The sequence below is a fragment of the Aplidium turbinatum genome, chromosome 13 (genome assembly GCF_918807975.1).
Source record: "Aplidium turbinatum chromosome 13, kaAplTurb1.1, whole genome shotgun sequence".
NCBI classification, from domain to species: Eukaryota; Metazoa; Chordata; class Ascidiacea; order Aplousobranchia; family Polyclinidae; genus Aplidium; species Aplidium turbinatum.
The window spans coordinates 20,132,031-20,152,305 of NC_137484.1; the positions used below are offsets into that span (position 1 = coordinate 20,132,031).

General features: G+C 38.6%; 1 protein-coding gene across 1 annotated transcript; it reads left to right on the forward strand.

Moving 5' to 3' along the window:
• The first annotated feature begins 88 nt into the window (after positions 1 to 88).
• Positions 89 to 13,614, forward strand: LOC145782164 (nucleolar protein 14-like). Its single transcript, XM_082593928.1, has 17 exons — positions 89 to 319; positions 881 to 1,044; positions 1,178 to 1,290; positions 1,983 to 2,119; positions 3,045 to 3,153; positions 3,225 to 3,318; positions 3,402 to 3,536; positions 4,184 to 4,262; positions 4,683 to 4,941; positions 5,475 to 5,700; positions 5,903 to 6,035; positions 6,306 to 6,427; positions 7,678 to 7,817; positions 8,721 to 8,865; positions 10,949 to 11,221; positions 11,957 to 12,124; positions 13,452 to 13,614. The coding sequence occupies exons 1-17, from the start codon at positions 122 to 124 to the stop codon at positions 13,555 to 13,557; spliced, it is 2,601 nt and encodes an 866-aa protein (XP_082450054.1). The 5' UTR covers positions 89 to 121; the 3' UTR covers positions 13,558 to 13,614.
• Positions 13,615 to 20,275: the final 6,661 nt, after the last annotated feature.

Consider the following 20,275-nt stretch of genomic DNA (forward strand, 5'->3'; position numbering starts at 1 on the left):
GAGCAACTGAGTTAGGTGGAGGTTTTTGAAGTTAATTGCATTATATTGAGTTGACCACACTAACTTTTTTTCCTTATTTGTAGTTGTATACAAGTACATCAAAAATTGACGTAATACTGCTATGGCAAGGAAAAGAAAAGGGCTATCTGACAAAGTCAGAACAGCAAAAACGAAAAGAAGCAACTCAACTAATTTAAATAAAATTTACAAGAATCCATTTGAAGTTAAAACTAACAAACAAAAACATACTATCCTTGGTCGGAAAACAAAACATGATAGTGGAATGCCAGGAATTTCGCGTTCAAAAGCCAACAAAAAGGTATATACATTGTTATTTCATACTTTCAATGTTGGTATGGCGTGTTTCTAATATTAAAAAAACTGGCAAACATTTAATAAAAGCAATTGCCATGGTCACTTTGTCAATCTAGCAAGAAGCTATCTTTTGTTCTTCACCTGTTTTTCTACAATAAAGGAAAGTTGCCTTGATATATACTTGATAATCTTGTTTACTCTGCTGAGTTATTGAAGGTTGTATGAAGGGGTTTGTATGAAGATTCATGGGACCTTGGTCAAACATGGCTCAGGAGATCTTGATTGAAATTTAAAGCCGCTCTTCAATGAAAAAGTACTCTACTACTGTCTTCAAAGTAGTAAATGCCTATTTCCCACCTCTGATTCTTGGTAACTCCCACATATCTAAGTTAAACATTGCCAACTTTCTGAGTAGGCTAAAAAAATAACTACTCTTAGAATATAATATTGGTACAAAGTTTTTTTTGATCGTGCAATATGCTCAGACTTTTATTTTTGCAATGTACGTCTCAAATAAGTCAATACTGTTTGAAAAATAATCATTGTTTTTATATATATGTCTCAGAGAGTAGACACTCTTCTTCGTGAATATCAACAAAGAAACAAAGCCAATATTATCCAAGATGAACGATTGGGAGTGAACAATGAACAGATTACTTTAGAAGAAAAAATGCTTCAACGTTTTGCTTTAGAAAGGAAAAAGAAGCACGACAAGCTCGCTCAATTCAAGTGAGCGATTGATTTTTAAATAGGCAGTTGACATTTCTAGTTTTAAGAAATTTAGAAGTTTTTATGTATTTTTTTTGTCAGTGATAAACCATTATTTTTGAACTGGTTTACAAAATTATAAAATTCTTCTCAGTTTGAACGATGACGATGAAGAGTTGACTCATCTTGGTCAATCGCTTTCAACAGTCGAAAAGTTTGATGATTATGTGGAAAGTGATGATGACGATGCCAATGGAACAATCTCACGTATGGTTGAATAACTTTAAAGTGTTACTTGTTTCCTACACAGACAGCAAATCAGTCTATTTTTACTTTGATGTGAAGTCTGCAGACAGTTAAATTAATGTAGAAATGAGATCATTTTGATATCTGGGTAATTTTGTCTTTTCCTTTCATAAAATTGCTAAAAAATTATGTTTGTCTCACAAAGTTTTTTTTTTATATGTTACACTGTTGTCATAGAACCTAAATTGATAGCCTGTTCTCTTCTATTGTGGAAGAAAGTAAATTGAGTGGACTATTTTCGATATTTGTATCATCCAATATGTGGTAGGTTAATTAAAAAAGATATATACAATTGGATGTCTTGCTTGTGTATTTATTTGGTTAAATATACCACTAAAGTATGGTAAAGGAATGTTGTGAGCGTTGGTAGCTTATTGTTGTTTTTAAGTCTTTTTTAAGATAAGGTGTCACTATGACAGAGATGTAGCCATGGGGGAAGGGCTTGGGGTGAGTAATATCCCTTCAAAAATGAGCAATATATACTATTAAAAGGTTTTATATATTAATTAGCAATATCCCTCCAAAAATGAGCAATACTATTAAAAGTTTTATATATTAATTAATACCATTGTTATTCATACTGAATGGCATTTGCCCCCCTAAAATTTTCTTTTTAGCTATGTCACTGCACTTTGACTCTTTGTCTCTTGCAGGGGAATATGTTGAGCATGCACATTTTGGTGGTGGGATTTTTAAGAAGAAAGTTGACAGTGAAAATGAAGAGCAAGATCAACACAAAACTCGAAAAGACGTCATTGAAGAAATCATTGCCAAATCAAAAGCAGCAAAGGTGATCAAAAGTAGTTAGAGCAACTTTTCTCTTGTTTAACCATTTGATGAAAGTGTTTCCCGGTTATTTTATTTCGAAGAAAAACTTTTACACTATTTGGTAGGCTTGACCTCTATAAGGCAGCATTGAAACTTGTAAAACACTGAAAGCAGGCCATAGGCTGATGAATACAATGCTTTCTAAAAATGCGCATTGTTGTACAGTTGTTATAACATGGCATGAGCGGTGTGTTACTGTGTTAGCTTATGAATGTTCCATTGTTATCTTAGATTTAGTAACATTTCAAGTGCTATCCTGGAGTGTTTAGAGTTGAGATTGGTAAAGGTGGTCCCATACTTGATTCCAAGTGTTGGGTATGAAAAGATAAGGTTCTCATTGTGTTAAGCCTTCGGCACTAAAGAGAGTAGGGTGGCTAATTCCTTTCACTCAGCCGCTATTCAGCAATTATGCCCAGCCAGTTTATTACACCCTAGGTAGGGGTGAGCGGTGTTTTTGGGGGGGTCTGCTACTATTCGGTGAGAGCCTTTTTGTTGAGAGCCTTTTTCGGAGAGTTCCCTATTCGGTGATTTTTTGAAATTTTTTTTTGAAAATTATCGGGTACCATAGCCTAATTATCATTGCCGCTTTTACATCTTTTTAACGTCACTAAACATTAAAATAAGATCCTAACCCTTAACCCCTAACCCTAAAACGGCAATGATAATTAGGCTACGGTACCCGGTCATTTGGTCGACCAAATGTCTGTCGACCAAACGACCGTACACCACGGTACCCAATAATTTAAAAAAAAAATCACCAAATAGGGCTCTTACCGAAAAAGGCTCTCACCGAATAGGTAACTCACCGAATCGGACTCACCGAAACGGCCATTCCGGTTTTTAACAATCTGTTTAAGATTAAAATTTTAACTATTTCCATTGCTTAGTTTGAAAAACAAACAGCAAAAGACGAATCTGAGGAGCTTCGTGGTAAACTGGATGATGCGTGGGCTGATTTTCAGGATTTACTCCGACCTTCAATACGAACACCTTTTGGTGAGTGCTGATGTATGCAATGATCCTTTTCATTCTTTATTCCTTTTTTAACACATGGTTTTAACGCACAGATAAAGAAATGGCCAAAGAAAACTCCAAACCTGACGATTACGACAGAGTTGTGAAGCAAATGCTGTTTGACCGCAAAGCAGCCCCCGCTGAACGGTAATAACTTTTTTCAGCGAAAAATATACTTGTGCACAATGCTGACTGCTGCAACTGAGTAATGTTTGATTTTCGTTAACCAGTAAAAAGACGAAAGAAGAAATTGAAGCAGAGAAAAAAGCAGAGTTACAAAAACAGGAGGAAGATCGATTGTCAAGGATGCAAATAGATTCCGATGATAAGAGGAAACACCAATCTGCCGATGCATTGGAAGACGAGTAAGTTGGAACAAAAAGTGTTTTCATTCTTTGCATCCGCGATTTTCAACCGCTGCGCCATGAAAGCAATACATCGCCGTAGTCGGGCTAATAACAAATTATTTGCAATGTATTTCTAGTTACTGTTTCGACTTTCAGAATCTCATGAGTATTTGAAAACTACCTTTTGTTAAACAAAGTTTAAATGCGTCTGTTTCGCTAGGCAATTCAATAAAGCTTCATTACAGATTAGTATTTACTTAGTACAGAAACGTTGTTCTACATACATTTACTGGTTGGCGTTTGTGTACTAAATACTATCACTCTACTTCTGCACTAAATAACGAAAAATTTTTTACTTGAATTGAACTATGTTTAGTATATAATTATATACTCAAACATAGTTCAATCGTTATTTAAATTACTTATTATAATAAGTAATTTTGAAATGCTTCCTGCATGCGTCCCTATATACTCATTTCCTCGATCATTATTCTGTAACTCTTTGGTGGTGGGTTCTGGGAAATGTTTAAATATAGAAAAGTGTGGTTACCTCAAAATGTTTGCAAACACTGTTCAGCACGAGCACGACTTTCTGACCATTCTCACCATTCATCACTTTCTGACCATTTTCGATATTGTGAATGCATCATGACTTTGTCATCTAGGTTTGCGAGGAAGGATGACGACGATGAAGCTGGAATATTGTCTTATCCGCTTTACGATGGCGCAGATATGGAAAATGAAGTTAGTAGGAGAAATATTTTTATTGCCCTTGTGAAACCGCACAAAACACACAACGATAGTTTTCATCAATGTCAGTTCCTGAACTTTGGCTTGACTTTATTCTGGCTAACTTAGACTTTTTCTATTTTGTTTGTTCAACAAAGCATTGGGTGAAGGTTGAACAAACATGTTTAGAACATTTTAATGTTTGTTGACAGATGAAGCAATTTATTGATAAAATTATGAATTGTTTACTTTTTGTTTTCAACGTATCATCCCAGACATCAGACCAGTCGTATTTTACATTCAACACGTATCTCCAGACGTTGAATCAATGTAAAAAACAACTGATTTGCTATCTGGGATATTTTAGTTTACTGGAGATCACCTCACATCGCTTTCATAAAAAAATAACGTGTTTTTTTTTCGATGTCTTACAAGGATGAAGATGTTGATGCATCTAACAGTGAAGGAAGAGATACTCCGGACACGGAGGAGCGAGAGTCGGAGGCAGCCGACCAGGGTATAGTTGATGATGGAGCTTCTCTGGACGCAGATGAAGAGGAAGAAGAAAGTGACAGCTATTCCGATATTGATTCTGGAAATGAAGATGGTGCAGATTTATTGAGTTGGGAGGGCAATGCTGAAGAAGAGAAGGAAGAAGAAAAGCAAGAAGAGACTCCAGACGCCCCATCAAAATGTATGCGTTTTAAGATTTTTGTATAAACTCCAACATTCAACAAAAGTTAAATTCCACATCAGATTTATTAATTGAATCTTTATCCTCGGACTGGGAAAGCTTCTTTGAGAGCTTAATCCTGGCAGTTTCGCATACTTGTAGAGGCTTTGAGTCACTGACGCAAGGCCGGTCACCGAGATTGGCAAAGTGAAATTTCCGATAGTTGATGTGTTGTCACCTGGGAATTATTCCATCGGTGCTTGTTGATGTGTTGTCACCTGGGAATTATTCCATCGGTGCTGCTGAATGGAGTTCACTTGCGATAAAAGTACCGTCTTTTTGTGTTTGACGGAACGGTGCTTGACTACTTAATAACATTTTCCAAAAAACAACAATTTTTTTACTGTTCTACAGATTGGCTCTTCAATTAATACAATATACTTGTCTTCTATAACATATTACGTGGCGAACACTTTTATAGCGTTGTGGGTATTAAACATAGAAAGTGTCGCTTTCTTCACGTGCTTTCATTTCTCAATATCTTTGCATTCCAGTCCCTTCCTCTTATGCTGAGTTTTCTGCCTTGGTGACGAAAGCCGATGACGAAGAGAATGCTGCCGCTGCAATGGTAACGGAAAGATTGCGAAAAAACTACGCGCCTGCTTTACGGAAGGGCAACAAAGCAAAAATGATCGAATTGTTTGCTTACGTGTGGGAGCACTGCTGCAAAATGGCGTCAACTTCTCATACGAGACTGGAAGTCATAAGTTCCCTCACTAGGTAAGAAGATGCCCTAATTCTTTATAATGCCCCAACGGCTATGGTACGACGCTCCATCAATATACCCAGACAACAAATCAATCACTTTTTGCATTGATTCAACGTCTGGAGACGTAAAAAGCGATTGATAATGTAAACATTGTATATCTTTGTTGCGCTTGCATAAGATTTGATTAATCAGTCGGTTCATAAATTCTTTCAGCCATTTGCACGATCTTTGTTCAATGAACATTGAAAGTTGCTCTCAATGCATCATTGAGAGATTGAAGAGATCCCATCACTCTTGTTTCTCATCGGGAAAGGCTAAAAAAAAACAGTGGCCTTCACTTGAAATCGTAAGTGCATTGTTTGGTTCGCTCGATAGTTTCCTCGAATAAGTAAGTATGATTTGAATTAACCAAACGCCACTTGTAGCATTATCTATTATCCTATTTGCACTTATCTCGTTGTTTATGAGGAAATCATCAGGATAGAATAGATAGTGATGTTGACTTTAAAGTCGCTTATCCAGATGTGAACCAGTTTTTCTTTGCTAAGTTCAACAGCTATACCAGAATATAATGAAGCCAATTTTTATTTTAAATTCTTATATTGCTTTCACGTAGATCATTCAATTCAAGCTGATAAAGCTCTTATACTCAACAAGTGATTTCAGCCACCGCGTTGCTACCCGTGCTCTCACGTTCATGTGCAACGTCATAACAGTATGCCGTATCACGTCACAAAGGTACATTCTGCATTTCTTTCATGGCCACCTGGAGATGCGGCCTGATTTGTCACATTTAACATTTTGCAGATTTTGATTACAGCTACTGCTAGTGCTTGACTGACATTTTTTGAGATGTTTTTACCTTTTGCGGTTTCCTAATGATATAAAACTTTTTTGTTGCCTTGGGGAAGCAGTAGCAAATGAGAAAAAGTCAGTTGAAAAATGCAAAATTAGACTGTTATTGAAAATTAACAGTCAGACTTAAATCTTCGAAATCAAGTTTTCTTTGTTTTTCAACATGTGAGGATGTTAAAACCTATTGTGTCATCTGGGGAAAAGAATAAAGAAAGCGTAAAAATCTAATCTTTAGAAAAATTTATTTAAACGTTCGCCCAAAATTAGAAAAACCTGGAAATTTCTGCAATATGTGACAAATCAGGCCGTATCTTTAGGTAGCCATGATTTCTTCCTTATGTTTAGTTCTTACGACTGTTAGAAAAACAGTTTATTTTGCAATATAAATTCTTTATGTTGTGTGTTTTGAACAGTTTTGCTATTAACGCTAAATGCTATGTTTCGTCATTTTTCAATATAATAATGCTTTGAAAGCTCTCCTTCGCACGCAAAGAAGTTAAATTATGTGAAGAAGGGGTGTTCTTCCCGGCCATCAGCACAAGGCTGATCACTCGCTAGTACAGCGAGCAGCAGTAACGCTTCGCTAACCATAACGGCTAGCGTGGAAGCTACACCGTTATGGTTAGCGAAGCGTTACTGCTGCTCGCTGTACTAGCGAGTGATCAGCCTTGTGCTGATGGCCAGGAAGAACACCCCTTCTTCACATGTCCTACCCCTGGCACCTGCTGGTTTTGTTGGCTCTTTTCTTTCCACAAGGATAAGAGTTAAAAGGACTGGTAAAGCGGCGGTCGATTACCCAAGTGGCAAGAAGTCTTCGACCTGGCTATGTTTGTTTGTACTCTCTCACCGTGTCAATCTTTTGTACTGTGAGCCACTGATGCAAATAAAACAGTTCAACACTACGGTGCGATACTGATGAGCCCAGCCTCATGGGCGAAACAGAAACACGTGTCTATGGCTGTCTATTCGATGCTACAATCGGCTGCCCAGAAACTTAGAAGTTCAATTATTTGCGCATTTGCTCAAGCTTGAAACGCATTTCAAAGCTAATTTTGATTTCTAATTTTTATCACCATTCCTGCATTTGTTCTGCATCAACCGAATTTCAAACCTTCTTTCTATCTTCTGTGCAGGGACATCGCTCGTGGCTTATTTCTCTGCACGATCATGTATGAATATGTTTGTTTCTCAAAGCGCTTGATTCCAGAATGTCTAAACTTTTTGGTGTCTGTATTGTCGATGAGCATTCCAATCAAAAAGCAACAGAAATTTGGTATGATCATTCAACTGTTTATTAGATTAAAACTAGGCTAGACACAACAATACCACAGGGTTGAGCATAACAACAGTATATTATACATATTCACAAATAGTTTAACTGTCAAACGTTTTCGGCTTAACTTCAGCCCTCATTAGGAATCTGCAAATATTTATAAAATACAATAAATTTCAACTTCTTGAAAGTAACTAACTAACTGACTGACTATAAGCATCAATGTCGGCTGCATAGCCGAGTGATGAGAGCCCTGGAACGGCAATCGAAAGGGTGCCGGTTTGGCACCACTCAAGAGCATGCGGCTGTGTCTGTGGCAGGACACTTAAAGGCATGCCTGAAGGTGGACACGAAGATTGGCTTCCTTGCCTTCCCGTCCACTTAATCTAAATCTTCAACCACCGGGTGTAAGCTTGGATACGACAAACAAAAAGCATCAAGAAACACGCAACGATTAAACCATATTATTAGATTGAGCTTCTAACAAGTTGTCTCTATTATTGTGTTTTTGTTCCAGTTAGCAGGTTTTGTCATTTTACATTTATTCAACCTCGAATCTATGTAGAAAGGACGACTTTGGATAGATGGAGAAAGAAACGCCAAACAAACCATTAACGAAGTGATTTTCCTCCCCACACCATATCCGTGACCTAGTAGCCAAGCCAAATTTACCGTTTCATGAAGGTCCTTCAAATATCCTGTGCCTTTCTACCTCTCTCTCTCTCTCTCCCTCTCTCTCTAGGAGAAGCCAATTAGGCCTATTGTATTTTTGACCTAGATAGCGTAATATAAGTTCTTCCCCCATAAAAGGGTCATATGATGTTTGAAACCCCTAACCGCATTATATATGTTTGAAAATCTCCAAACGGTTTCGTTCCGTTGTGATGGTTTTGTTTATGTTAGGTCTGCCTGAAGTCGCGGTGCCTCGTTTAAACAAAACAAACTGCAATTTGCTTGTGACGAAGAAGAGAAAAGAATTAAATGACGAAAAAATAAACCTGATCGAACTACTGCGAGAAGAAAGCGACCAGGATACGGATTTGATCAAGTATGTCATCTGCTCTCCAGGCTGCAAAATCCGTCCTGCAGACGTTGAATCAATGTAAAAACGACGAATTTTGTTGTCTGGGTTGTTGTGTAATCTTTCGTACCCATTTCCCACACTAATAAGTTTCTTGCTTCTTTTTTATTTTCCAGTGTTATGTTCTTTTTTTATGTTTTTACACTGAAGAGGGTTTATTACTCGAAATCGCGATATGTAACATATGCCGATTTGGACCTGGACTTTATCTTACATTTACCTTGAATATAGAATTTTCAGGCATTGCGTTCTTTGGATCAGTAATCGTACTTTTCTCTAGCATCAGCTTGACTGGGCGTGCAGTTCTCTAATACGTTAAATTTGTCCACCTCTATGTTATATTGTGATGTTTTTTCGACGTAAGCTTTTAGCGAATTTAATCATTGATCATTGCAACAGCGTTTTTTTCATGATACAAGTTTGGATCTTAAAGATTAAGGGTCGAATGCACCAACAGTGATTAAACTGTATTTAACTTAATCTTGAATTAAACTATAATTAAGTGAGACTTTCGTATGCACCAACACCAAGGGCTATTTAAACCATGATTAAACTGTGATTATCTAGGCAAGTTAAGTAACAGAGTTAATACAGCTCCAGAGTAGGTTTAAAGCTTGATTAACTTTCCAGCAAAGGTTTCTAGTTCTGGTATTGTATTAGTTCTTGGTAATTGCAACATCAGGCTGCACCTTTTGAACTATGGAAGGTGTTATGTGTGATTGGATTAAAATGACCGAAATGTAATTGTAGGCCTAAAGGGACAGCAACTGATTTAAAATTGTATATAAAATAGTTGAGGCCCTGAGTTGAGGTTATGGGTAGCTTACCAAAATTTGGCTATTGTAGCCAGGGGCGCCGGAACAATTTTTGACTGGGAGGGAGCAGGATTATGAAAAATGAGAATTTTTGTTGCTGAAAAGTCAATTTTTTTTAACGTTTTAACATAAGATATAGCGATAATGCTCATTTATCAGTTCACTAGCGAGTAGCCTAATGATACAAGTGTCCGGTATACAAAGAAGGGCATCATGCTATGTTATAATGATGTAACTTACTGTGTTGCAGAAGTTTGTGCCGTGAATATTATTTTGAGGCAAAAATGAAAGATTATACTTAGGCTAAAAGCGAATAGCAGAAATTGTTATATTGCAATATGTGCAGTAGGGTGGGGTGAAAAAAGAAAATCTTGATTGCATAATGCATATGATTCAATTGAAAGTACCAATTCGAATCATAACGTTTTAAACAAAAAAATATCCCCTTATTATTAAGGTAAAATTTTGAATTTCATACAATCACGATAGGCCAAATAGGCCATTTTCGCTCCAAAATGGGCCTGTCTGGGCCAATCCATACACCTGATACTTTTGAAACTGTTACATTCCTATCTTAACTTTTCAAAACGGAAACTTTTGAGAATAGTCCCAGCCTTCTATGACCATCAGTTCAAATTTTAGGTATCAAATCTCATGTATTTTGACAATCGCTCGTAAAACCCCCCTGTAGCGGGGAGTTAATGTAGGGGCAACCCAAAACGTTTTTCATGGTATGTTTTTTTATTCCCAGTGGCATTATTTTGGGAGGTACTCAGAGTTTGTAATCCAAATTTGTATTTTAACATACCCCCCTTTAACATTAGGCTACAAATAACTTATCAGCAAATATAACGCTTTTTGCCATTGCCATGAACAAACAATGTAGGCTGTGTAGGTACCTTTTTCTACCACTGAACTGAATCCCATAACAAATCAAAGAAATACTCATTGCTACAGTTATGACTCAGCAAAAACCTTCAACAGTCTGATTAAATCATTGATCAACTAATCATGAACAAAATTTTGTAGGTGCATACCAAAAACGATTAACTTTAATCACTGTTTAGTTAAACAATGATTAACTTTAATCATTGTTTAAGTTAATCGCTGTTGGTGCATTCGACCCTAAGTCTACAACAGCTTCAGTATTAACTCACAATGGAACGAAAACAGAAGATTGTGACGTACTCGTTTCGTGGATTTAAAATCATGTGACGTAAGGTTGTCCTTTGCAGGTCTCAACTTGTCATCACTGCTCTTCGTCTTGGACGGAAGTTTGCTTCTTTGTATTCAGCTCTACCAGCCTATGATGAACTATTTTTGCCTTTAAAGCGAATTTGCAAGCTTAATGGCGGAAAGAACATTAAGCATTCTCCAAATGTGGTGGAACATCTTAAAATTTTATTGCAAGAAATTGAAGAAAATTGTAACAAGCCCAGAAAGTACCTGTCCGTTGGACCAACAAAGCCAAAGCCGTTGAGGATGTTTGATCCTAAAATTGAAAATCCGTGAGTTTCTTACAAACTGTGGTAATATAATGGTGAGAGGCTTCTCACGTATCATGTGTAGGTTGTTAGGAGCATCGTACGCATCGGATTATAATGGTTAACAAAGAGTTAATAATTATCGTCATACAAGGAGGCCAATAAAATTAAGACAATGGCGTTAAGCGTTGAATTATATTTGCATAGCCCGGAATATGTTGCAAGTCAAATAATGGTTGCGTGTGATGCGACAGTGCAGTGCTTCAAATAGGAACAGCAAATACCTTCATTGGTTTGAATCTATCCTCAGACTGAGATGGTTATTCCTGACAGTTTCGCATACTTGTAGAGGTTTAGAGTCACTCACGCAGGCCATCCGTCATCGACAGAGTGAAGTTTCCGATTGTTAAAGTAGTGTTTGTGAATTATTTCATCCACTCGGTTCCGCGAAATGAAGAACAGTCCTTCAATACGTTTTCCAAGCGCGCTTGATTTTAAGGTTTCTTCGTGTGCAAGGTGGAGGTGCCTATTGAACTGACCTAACGGGTGGATTGATGTTTTCAAGTTATTTTGATGGTGCAAAGTTTTTCTTAAGATATAAGAACCTTTTGCCTATCAATGGCAAACTTTCGGTTCGACAAAACAATTTATCTTTCGGCAATGACTGAATATTTGTCCGATTGCAAGCAGCTGTTGATCCGTTTGATTGGAGAATTTACTCATTTTCTGTTTCATTAAGAAGATAATCTTTTGTTTCAGCGGAGAACCTTTTGATCGTCGGTCTCGCACCAGGAACCAGAGCGCTGCCAAGCGGGAACGCGATCGTTTAATCCACAAGCGTCGTCGTGAGATGAAAGGAGCAATGAGGGAGATAAGGAAAGATTCCAAGTTTATTTCTCGTCAGCGCCAGAAGGAGCAAGAGCAATTGTAAGTTGCTGTATTTTCGTTTGTTTCAATGTGGGCAAAACTGTACATGGCGACCAAACTGATGATGGCGTTGAAAAAAAATTGGTCATAGATGAAAAACAGCGAATGACAGAATGCTGTGAAAACATGTGGATTGTGGAGGCCATCTGCCAGCAGTGGCATGGCCGGTTGATGATGATGAATGCGTAACTTGCAAGTTTTTTTTTCTCGAAACTTAGACCAGAGGCAACACAATTGAACAGGTGTCTTCTTTCAACTATCTTGGTTCTCTCTTAACAGCGGACGCACGATGTAAGAAAGAGATACGAAGAAGAATAGGCCTAGCTAAAGACGCTTTTAATAGACTACGACCTATTCTATTGGATCGCAAGCTTTCTATTCTTCTGAAGGTGCGACTTCTCAAAGTGTTAGTGTGGTCTGTTCTCCAGTACGGTTGTGAAACATGGACCTTCAACACAGAAACTAGGCGTAACATTGAAGCAGCTGAAATGTGGTTTTACAGAAGAATGCTCAGGATTTCATATACTGATCACATCACAAATGCAGAAGTTTTAAACCAGGTACATCAAGATAAGGAACTATTGAACAACATAACTCAAAGGCAACTCAAATTTCTCGGTCACATTATCAGAAAAGAAGATTTCGAAAATCTCTGTCTAAGCGGCCGCCTTCTCGGGAAACGTGCTCGTGGCAGACAAAGAACAACATTTATATCTAATTTCAATACATCAATCAGCCAACCAAGAACACTTTGGGACACTGCGCGACAAAGGGAACACTGGAAAACATTACGAACCGAGCATCTAGTTCATCAAAGGCCGCATCGGCTATGATACTGTTGATGATGAGACCAGATGTTTGAATATGTGTGGACCTGACTCGTTTCTTGCTTCTTTTTGTATAAAGCGTCAATAAGATTAAGCGTGGCCCATTTTTCCAGCAAGACCCCTGTGCCAAACCTGCCGTTGTTTTAAGTCACAGTACTGCCGACCAGCGATCATGCGTGTTTGGCGAAGCAAATTTTGTTTGGTACGGTATCTGCCATCCAGTCTACCTGAGCTTTTTCTCCACTTTAAGCAGTGCTACCCGACGTCCAGTGATTTGGCTAAGGTTTCCAGCGCCCTGAGACAATGATACTTTGTGGCCCCATGATGACAAATTGAGCCAGAAAGCGATGCTTTACCGTGACTTTTGAATTTTAAAGCAATCGCTTTGGCTCACATAAAAGCTACTTTGCCTGAGCAGATATGCCTCTAATTGATAGCTTTGTCTCTCCAAACTACGTTCCAATCACTTTTTTCACTATCGTAAATTTGTGTATTTTCAGGGACGAAGAAAGAGCCGCAAAGGTGAAGCGATTGTACGGGTTGCTTTCTAACCAAGAAGGAGAAGTCAAGAACATCGAACGAAGGAAATACAAGCTGGAATTATAGTTTACATGTTTATCGTGCTTTGCAACTCGTCTGTCGTGAATTAAAAATGCCAACTTTATTCAACTTATCCCATTGTGGTCTGCCATGGACAGGGTCGTTGAGAGAATAATTTAGACCCGACACCAATGATGAGATCCTTGGGCCCCAAAGCAAGACACTACTAAGAAAAGCGCACTGTGTCCAAGGAATATTGCTTTTTCCATCTTCCAGGCCCTTAATCCAAAAGTACCCTCGTCAACGCTACTGGCCATAGACTAGACCTATAAAGGAAGCTTAGTCTATGGATGTGCATCGAGTCGTAGAATTTTGAAGGAAGATTTTACCACCGTGACGACAAGCAAAAGATTGTTGTAAACGCTTGAAAATTTTTAAAGTTTTGTTAGAACATGAACAAGAAAGTTGGCATGTGCAAGTAAATTGTCAGTACGTAACAAGTGGCCTAAAGTTTTCAAGTAATTAATTAATTAATTATCACTTAGTAAGCTAATTAAGTAGCCTATTTAATTATTACTTAGGGAACGTTCAAATATTACGTAACGCCTTTTTTCCGAATTTTTGACCCCCCCCTCCCCCATGTAACGCCAACGTAACGCTTTTTTTAATCCCCCCTCCCCCATGTAACGCTTTTTCACTACGAATTCAGCACAAAAAACTACCATTCCGTGGTCGAAAGCGTTACGTAACGTTTTGCTTGAACCCCCTCCCCCCCGATGTGACGCTAACGTAACGTTTTGCATAAACCCCCCCCCTCCCCCTCGAAGGCGTTACGTAATATTTGAACGCTCCCTTACTTAAATTTAGCTCCACACATGGTAGGCTACTAAATCTCCAACAGAGTTCAGGTAAAGAAACTTCATGCACACGCCACATGATGAAACCACAAAAAAAACATTTCAATTCTCTCATTTTCGCAAACCATCATTTTTCCCGATGAGTTTTCTTTTTTCAATTTTTTTTTTGCCTGAGTTATGTGATGTTCTAGTCGTTACCATTGAAATGAGCTGAAAACACGTTATTGCAGATAAACTATATGCTATATAGCATGGTCTTGAACGAATAAATCAACAGTGAACACCCCCAGCGAATTTATCAGCAACTAGCAGCCAGTTATGGAAGGATTAACACAAATAACAGAAAGCTTTAACTTTGACGCAACAAAAAGTTGTTAGGTTACTACGCAATAGCCTTATTCTTGAGGCAAAAACTAATGGATGGAGTTAAGCACAAGGTAGGCTACTGCATGGACTTCTAAATAGTAGCACCTGGACTGGACACGCAGTGGCCAACATGTGGCCAAACAGTTGGTACAACAGTTGGGCAACAGTGGGCCAACAGGGTTAGTTACTTGGCTGTTGGCCCACTGTTGGCCAACCGTTGTACCAACTGTTTGGCCTCATGTTGGTCACTGCGTGTCCAGTCCAGGTGATACTATTTAGAAGTCCATGGCTACTGACTCGACTGAGACTGCTGACCATCGCGTGAAGCAACCGCCGTGTTTCAAAACGTGCTCATCGGTAGGGATTTTAACATCACCCACTCGTCGAAAAGCGTACTCGCGATTCAGCTGATTTCAGTCATGTGACTCGACGTGATATTCTGATCGAAAAATTTTGATACAAAAAAATTTAACTGAATGCTTCGCTGCAACCAGCGTTGCCTAATGGTTAGGGCAGAGGAGTAGTAATTTCAATTTCGTGGGTTCGATTCCCACCCTCTGCTAATACTATTTTTTCTTCTGCAACTGAACTGAGTGCAAGAAGGATCTTAATGACGGCAATCAATGGAGTTTATAAGGAAAATTGTGATTGAAACACAAAGCAATTTCACATTGAAAAGCAGGCACTCTTCGACGAGTGGGTTATGTTAAAGTGCCTACCGTGCTCATCACTGCCTTGGTAGACCAACCGTGATGACGCCTGACTTCGTGATAAACCTTTAAGATCAAGCGGTGCAGGTTCGACTCTCGGGGTGCGCACTTGAGCAACGCATTGCAAGGATTGCTCTCCATTCAGCGGCACCTAATGAATGGAATAATTAACGATCAACAACATTTCAACAACCAGAAACTTCACTCTGTCAATCTCGGTAGCTTAACCGGCCTGCATCAAAAGCCTCTACAAGTCACAAGTGTACGAAACTATCAGGAATAACCTATCAAGGCTTTGTCAGTCCGAGGATAAAGATTCAAAACCAACCAATCAGCCTCCACAATAGCATTGACAGGGGTGTCCACTGAGTACTTTTCGATCCGGGCCCGAGATGCATTTAGAGACCGGTGAACTTTCCAAAGGGCCTGGGTACTTAAAGAAACCACCGCTTATTTTTTGGATAGGCTATGGTGCGTTTTTCTTACACGTATCTTAATTTGTGGCTCGAGAATCTCATTGTTCTGGGCCGAAATTATTGTCTTTACGGCCATGATAGTTGGTCATATGTTTTCTCAAGGTTTATCAAAAAAGTATGTTTTTTTAATTTTTGTGCCACTCAACATTTGTCACAAAGCAAATTGCCAAACATCCATAGAATGTCTTTTGTATGAACCCTATACTTCACGCTCCACCGGCCTTCAGCAATTCGGTGATTTGGCAACACTTAAATCACAAGCGGAAATTTTAAACTCATTGTGACTACCATTACTCAGCTAGTCAGCATTCAGTTCAGCCTTTCACTTCGAGTTTGCCAGATTCTGTTCAGTTGCTCACTGTTTGGTTGAATTCTCCATGCGGGAGTCTGCGTTTCGCAAAATCGTCGGATTGTCGTTTCGTGCAGAAGATTTCTTGGTTGCATTTAAGCCATGTTTACACCACTGCTCTGCGAAGTCCGTTTGTGTCCCTGTCACCCTTAGCGTATGTAATGTTTGCTAAATGAATCACAATGTGTTTTATTGGCATGATAGCCTGAGTCACCTACACCATATGATGTATTGGATTGCTAAGTTATGCTTGGAATGTGATGACGATACCTCAGGCTATTTGTTGTTCAGTTGAGATAGTTTTGCTATAGCATATTATCACTTCAATATCTTGTGGGAAGCTTGCAATAAACTATTGAGAGTATATTTTCAATGTACTATCATGCTAGCTGCAGTAAACCTAGCATAAACCAGTAAATACAGCATTACACATACACAGCATTACCTTACTTTAAGCTTTTCACCTATATTTTTTCTTTATCAACACTATTCACAGATGCCTAATTGCATCAATGAATTGTGGTTGATGATATTATTATTTAGTTTACAATGGGATTGTCAACGCTCAAATTACACAATACACATACATTCTTAAGTAGTATTGTATAGTATCAAAATAAACTGAACTGTACTAGTACTGCAGTGTTGCTGAGACTTGTCAAAAACTGTGTGAAATAATTGGGCATATTGGTGGAATATGATAATTGGGAACTGGTATACAAGTCCCCCCCCCCTTGGTAACTCATGACAAAGACAGGCCTCAACCAAACATATAGGGTGAAGCTACTTTACCTTTTCTTTACTGTTCACACACTTCAAACCACATGTTTTGGTCAATTCCTCTTTGTCATGAGTTGCCAAGGGGGGGACTTGTATACCAGCTCCGATTGTTATTTGGCCTTGGAAGCCTCTGTTAAAGATTGGTCTAATTGTAATAATGTTTGAAAGCTTGCACAGTATTAATTTCCAAAAATATTTTTGTTTCAAACGTTTGTACTTAGCATTATTTATTGAGACTACTATGCAGGCCTTGAAACTGAAGGCGGCCATCGCGGCCATGGCCGCGATTAACCTACAAAAACCAACATTTTGTCCGCCGGTTTCGCCCTTCCGTCGGCCGCATTTGTCGGCCATGAAGTTTCGAGAAAATTTTACGCAAGCGGCCTTGTGAATAAAGTACTTTGCCACTTATAATCACAAAGGATTAGAAAGCAGTCAAAGCACCTGATAAATCACAATACACACTGTCTATGCTTGAATTGTTAACATTATTGATTGACCAAGTAGCAGCTGATGTTTGACGATAAGCATGATGCAAGTGACATCACAATACACTTTATTGATGCGATATATTCAGTCTTCGAAATTAGCGTCGGCAATAAAAATGCCGAGGCCACACGAGCGCTTGTAAGGTTAGGGTTAGACATTCCTCCCAGTCATTATGGTACAGCCATAGATTTGTTCCTTAGTCAACACCCTGATGGAGCTCTATGAAAAAGAAAGAGGTGTGTGGAAGTGTGTCAAAGCCCGAAAGTCGCAAAACGTGGACGCTTCATTGCGAAAGGCGAAAACGGTGTAGATTTACAGCCAAGCCTCTTGATGTGTCTGATTCCAGTGATGACGTGACAACATCGTGCTCCGATACAGCATCTGATGATTCCGATTCTGACAGCTATTTCTTTATCAAACAGACTTTGTGTTGTTCGCAGTGTCGCAATTGTGCCGAAATTATGTTAGTGTATACGTAAATTGAGGCAATCTGCTCGCAGGGAGCTATTAATTTGTTACCAGTACCTGGTTGGGCAATTAACGTTATTTTATGATAATTCAACGTGGCTAGATGTCGAATTAATGTAAAACAAACGTAAATTTCTTATTGGGCATTGTTGTTACGAAGTAGCCTATAACCCGCCGGAATATTAAATCGATCTGTGCTGACTCGAACGTTGAATCAACCCAAAATAAACTTACTTTTCTGCCCGTGAGTTATTTAACGTGAATTAATGTAACAGCGTGCGACGTGCGTATCTTGTTGCTCGCTTTATCGCTACTTTTGGTATTATTACATCACAACAAATCAAACAGTGCGGTCGTGATAGACTACTCTCTAGTATATTTTTTGCTTCTCGTTTTGGTACAATTGTTTCGTAATAAACGTTCACAGCAATTGCCGAGGCAATTTCAACTTTTTTCGTTTGGCCTCGGCAACGTTTCTGCCGAAGTAAAAATGTGCTAATTTTGAAGACTGTATGTTGATGCGTGTCGACGTTCCGATGGCCGCCATGTGCTTGTGATTGGCCGCCGAACAGCTTGCTTCAGTCGGACACGTTTGGCCGCCGGATAAAAAAAGTTGTTTCGAGGCCTGCTATGGATCGGTGTTGAGAACATTTTGTATATTTTTATTGTTGATAAGTAGTATAATTTATTTCTTTTATGGGTGACCATTCTGTCATCCTTATTGTGTGAATTGAGTTTTTGTTGTTGGTGTTTGTATTTTTCTAACAAAAGCAAATAGGTTGCTTTAAGTCTACAATTATTGATTGAGGCAAGTATACTAGAACTTTTTGTTGAAATTATGCTTCCAACTAGTGTTTTAAAAATTCTTTTTTTTTGAAGGTTTTATTGCAGATTTGACTTCTTTTGTTTCTTTGTGGTCAATGGTAGAAAGAAGGAAGTTGTCAAATTGTTTGTTTGGGGCAAAGATAGCAGCAGATTTTTTTGAGTCAACCTCTTTCCCCTTCATGAGCTCAATCTTTCTTTTTAATGCTAATATTTTCTCTTGTTTATGGAAAGAAACTGTTCAATCACTGCAGTCAAAGAAAAAAATTGTGTGTTACTGTTATGTAGTGGTGCACCAGAAGCAACATGTTGGCCGGATGCAAGATGTTTCGGCTAGAGATTAGAGAATTGCAACTTCAGCCTTTGGTATTGTCTGTTTCATATAATCAATGTTCCAATAGAGTTTTTGTATAGGCTTACCACTCTCACCAAGCCCTCATGGCAATGCAAAGGGTCCATTTAGGAGTAAACTTTTGCGTGGATTTCCAATTTGGCAATGTTTTCTATCCACCCGATGTATTGTTTTTAAGATGGAAGATTTTTACATTGACTTCTTTGATCTCGTTTTTAATCTTAGATTTACATAAAGAGTTTTAAAGACCAATGTGTTTCTCGACAGTCGAGTGTAGCAGGAACTCAGCGATAGAAACGTGTTTCCCCCATTAGGCTGGGCTCATCAGTACCGCACCACTAGTTCCTGCCACATAGATCTGCCAACTGCCGAGAAACACATGTTTTTGGAAAAGTCTTGATGGCTAGTGTGGAGGCTACACCGGTATGGCTAGCGAAACACAATGCTCACTGTTCTATAGTGAGTAGTCAGGTAGTGCTGACGCCAGGAAGATCGCTCCTTTTCAACAAAGATCAATGTTTCAGGTAACATTTGTATTCTTGCATCACTGCAGTACCACAATGATACAAAAATTAGATTTATTCAAGGTCATGGATTTGACCATATCCACACACAGAGCTTGCACACACACCTCTTGCCAGGAGCAGGAGTTGAAAAGAATAGGTAAACTTTTGCCGGGCCGGAGGATGTTCCATGGCTAGTATTATGTGGCATCCCTTCTTGCTATCACCATGGGTTGAGTGCTCAGCAGTCATAATACAGTTAGCATTCCACGCTGCTGTTGCTTGCCTATGACCGAGCATTTATGCTATGCATGCATGAAAATAGTTTATGGATATGGTGAGTGGCATGCACTGTTCATGGAAGGTCTAGCATGATAAGCCCTGAACTAGTGGTTGATGAAGGAGTCGAAGGAATTACACATAATAAACTTTTGTTTCATGCAATGTTTGATTGTTTTTTAACATTCTATATAACTTCTTTAATTTGTCATAAATGTCATAACAATGCTTTGTAGCCTATAGAACTGCATGTGTATCAAGAGAAAAAAAAATATTTTAGAGCAATTTATCATTTTATCTGTTAATTTGTGGCCAAAGAAGATTTTCTGGACA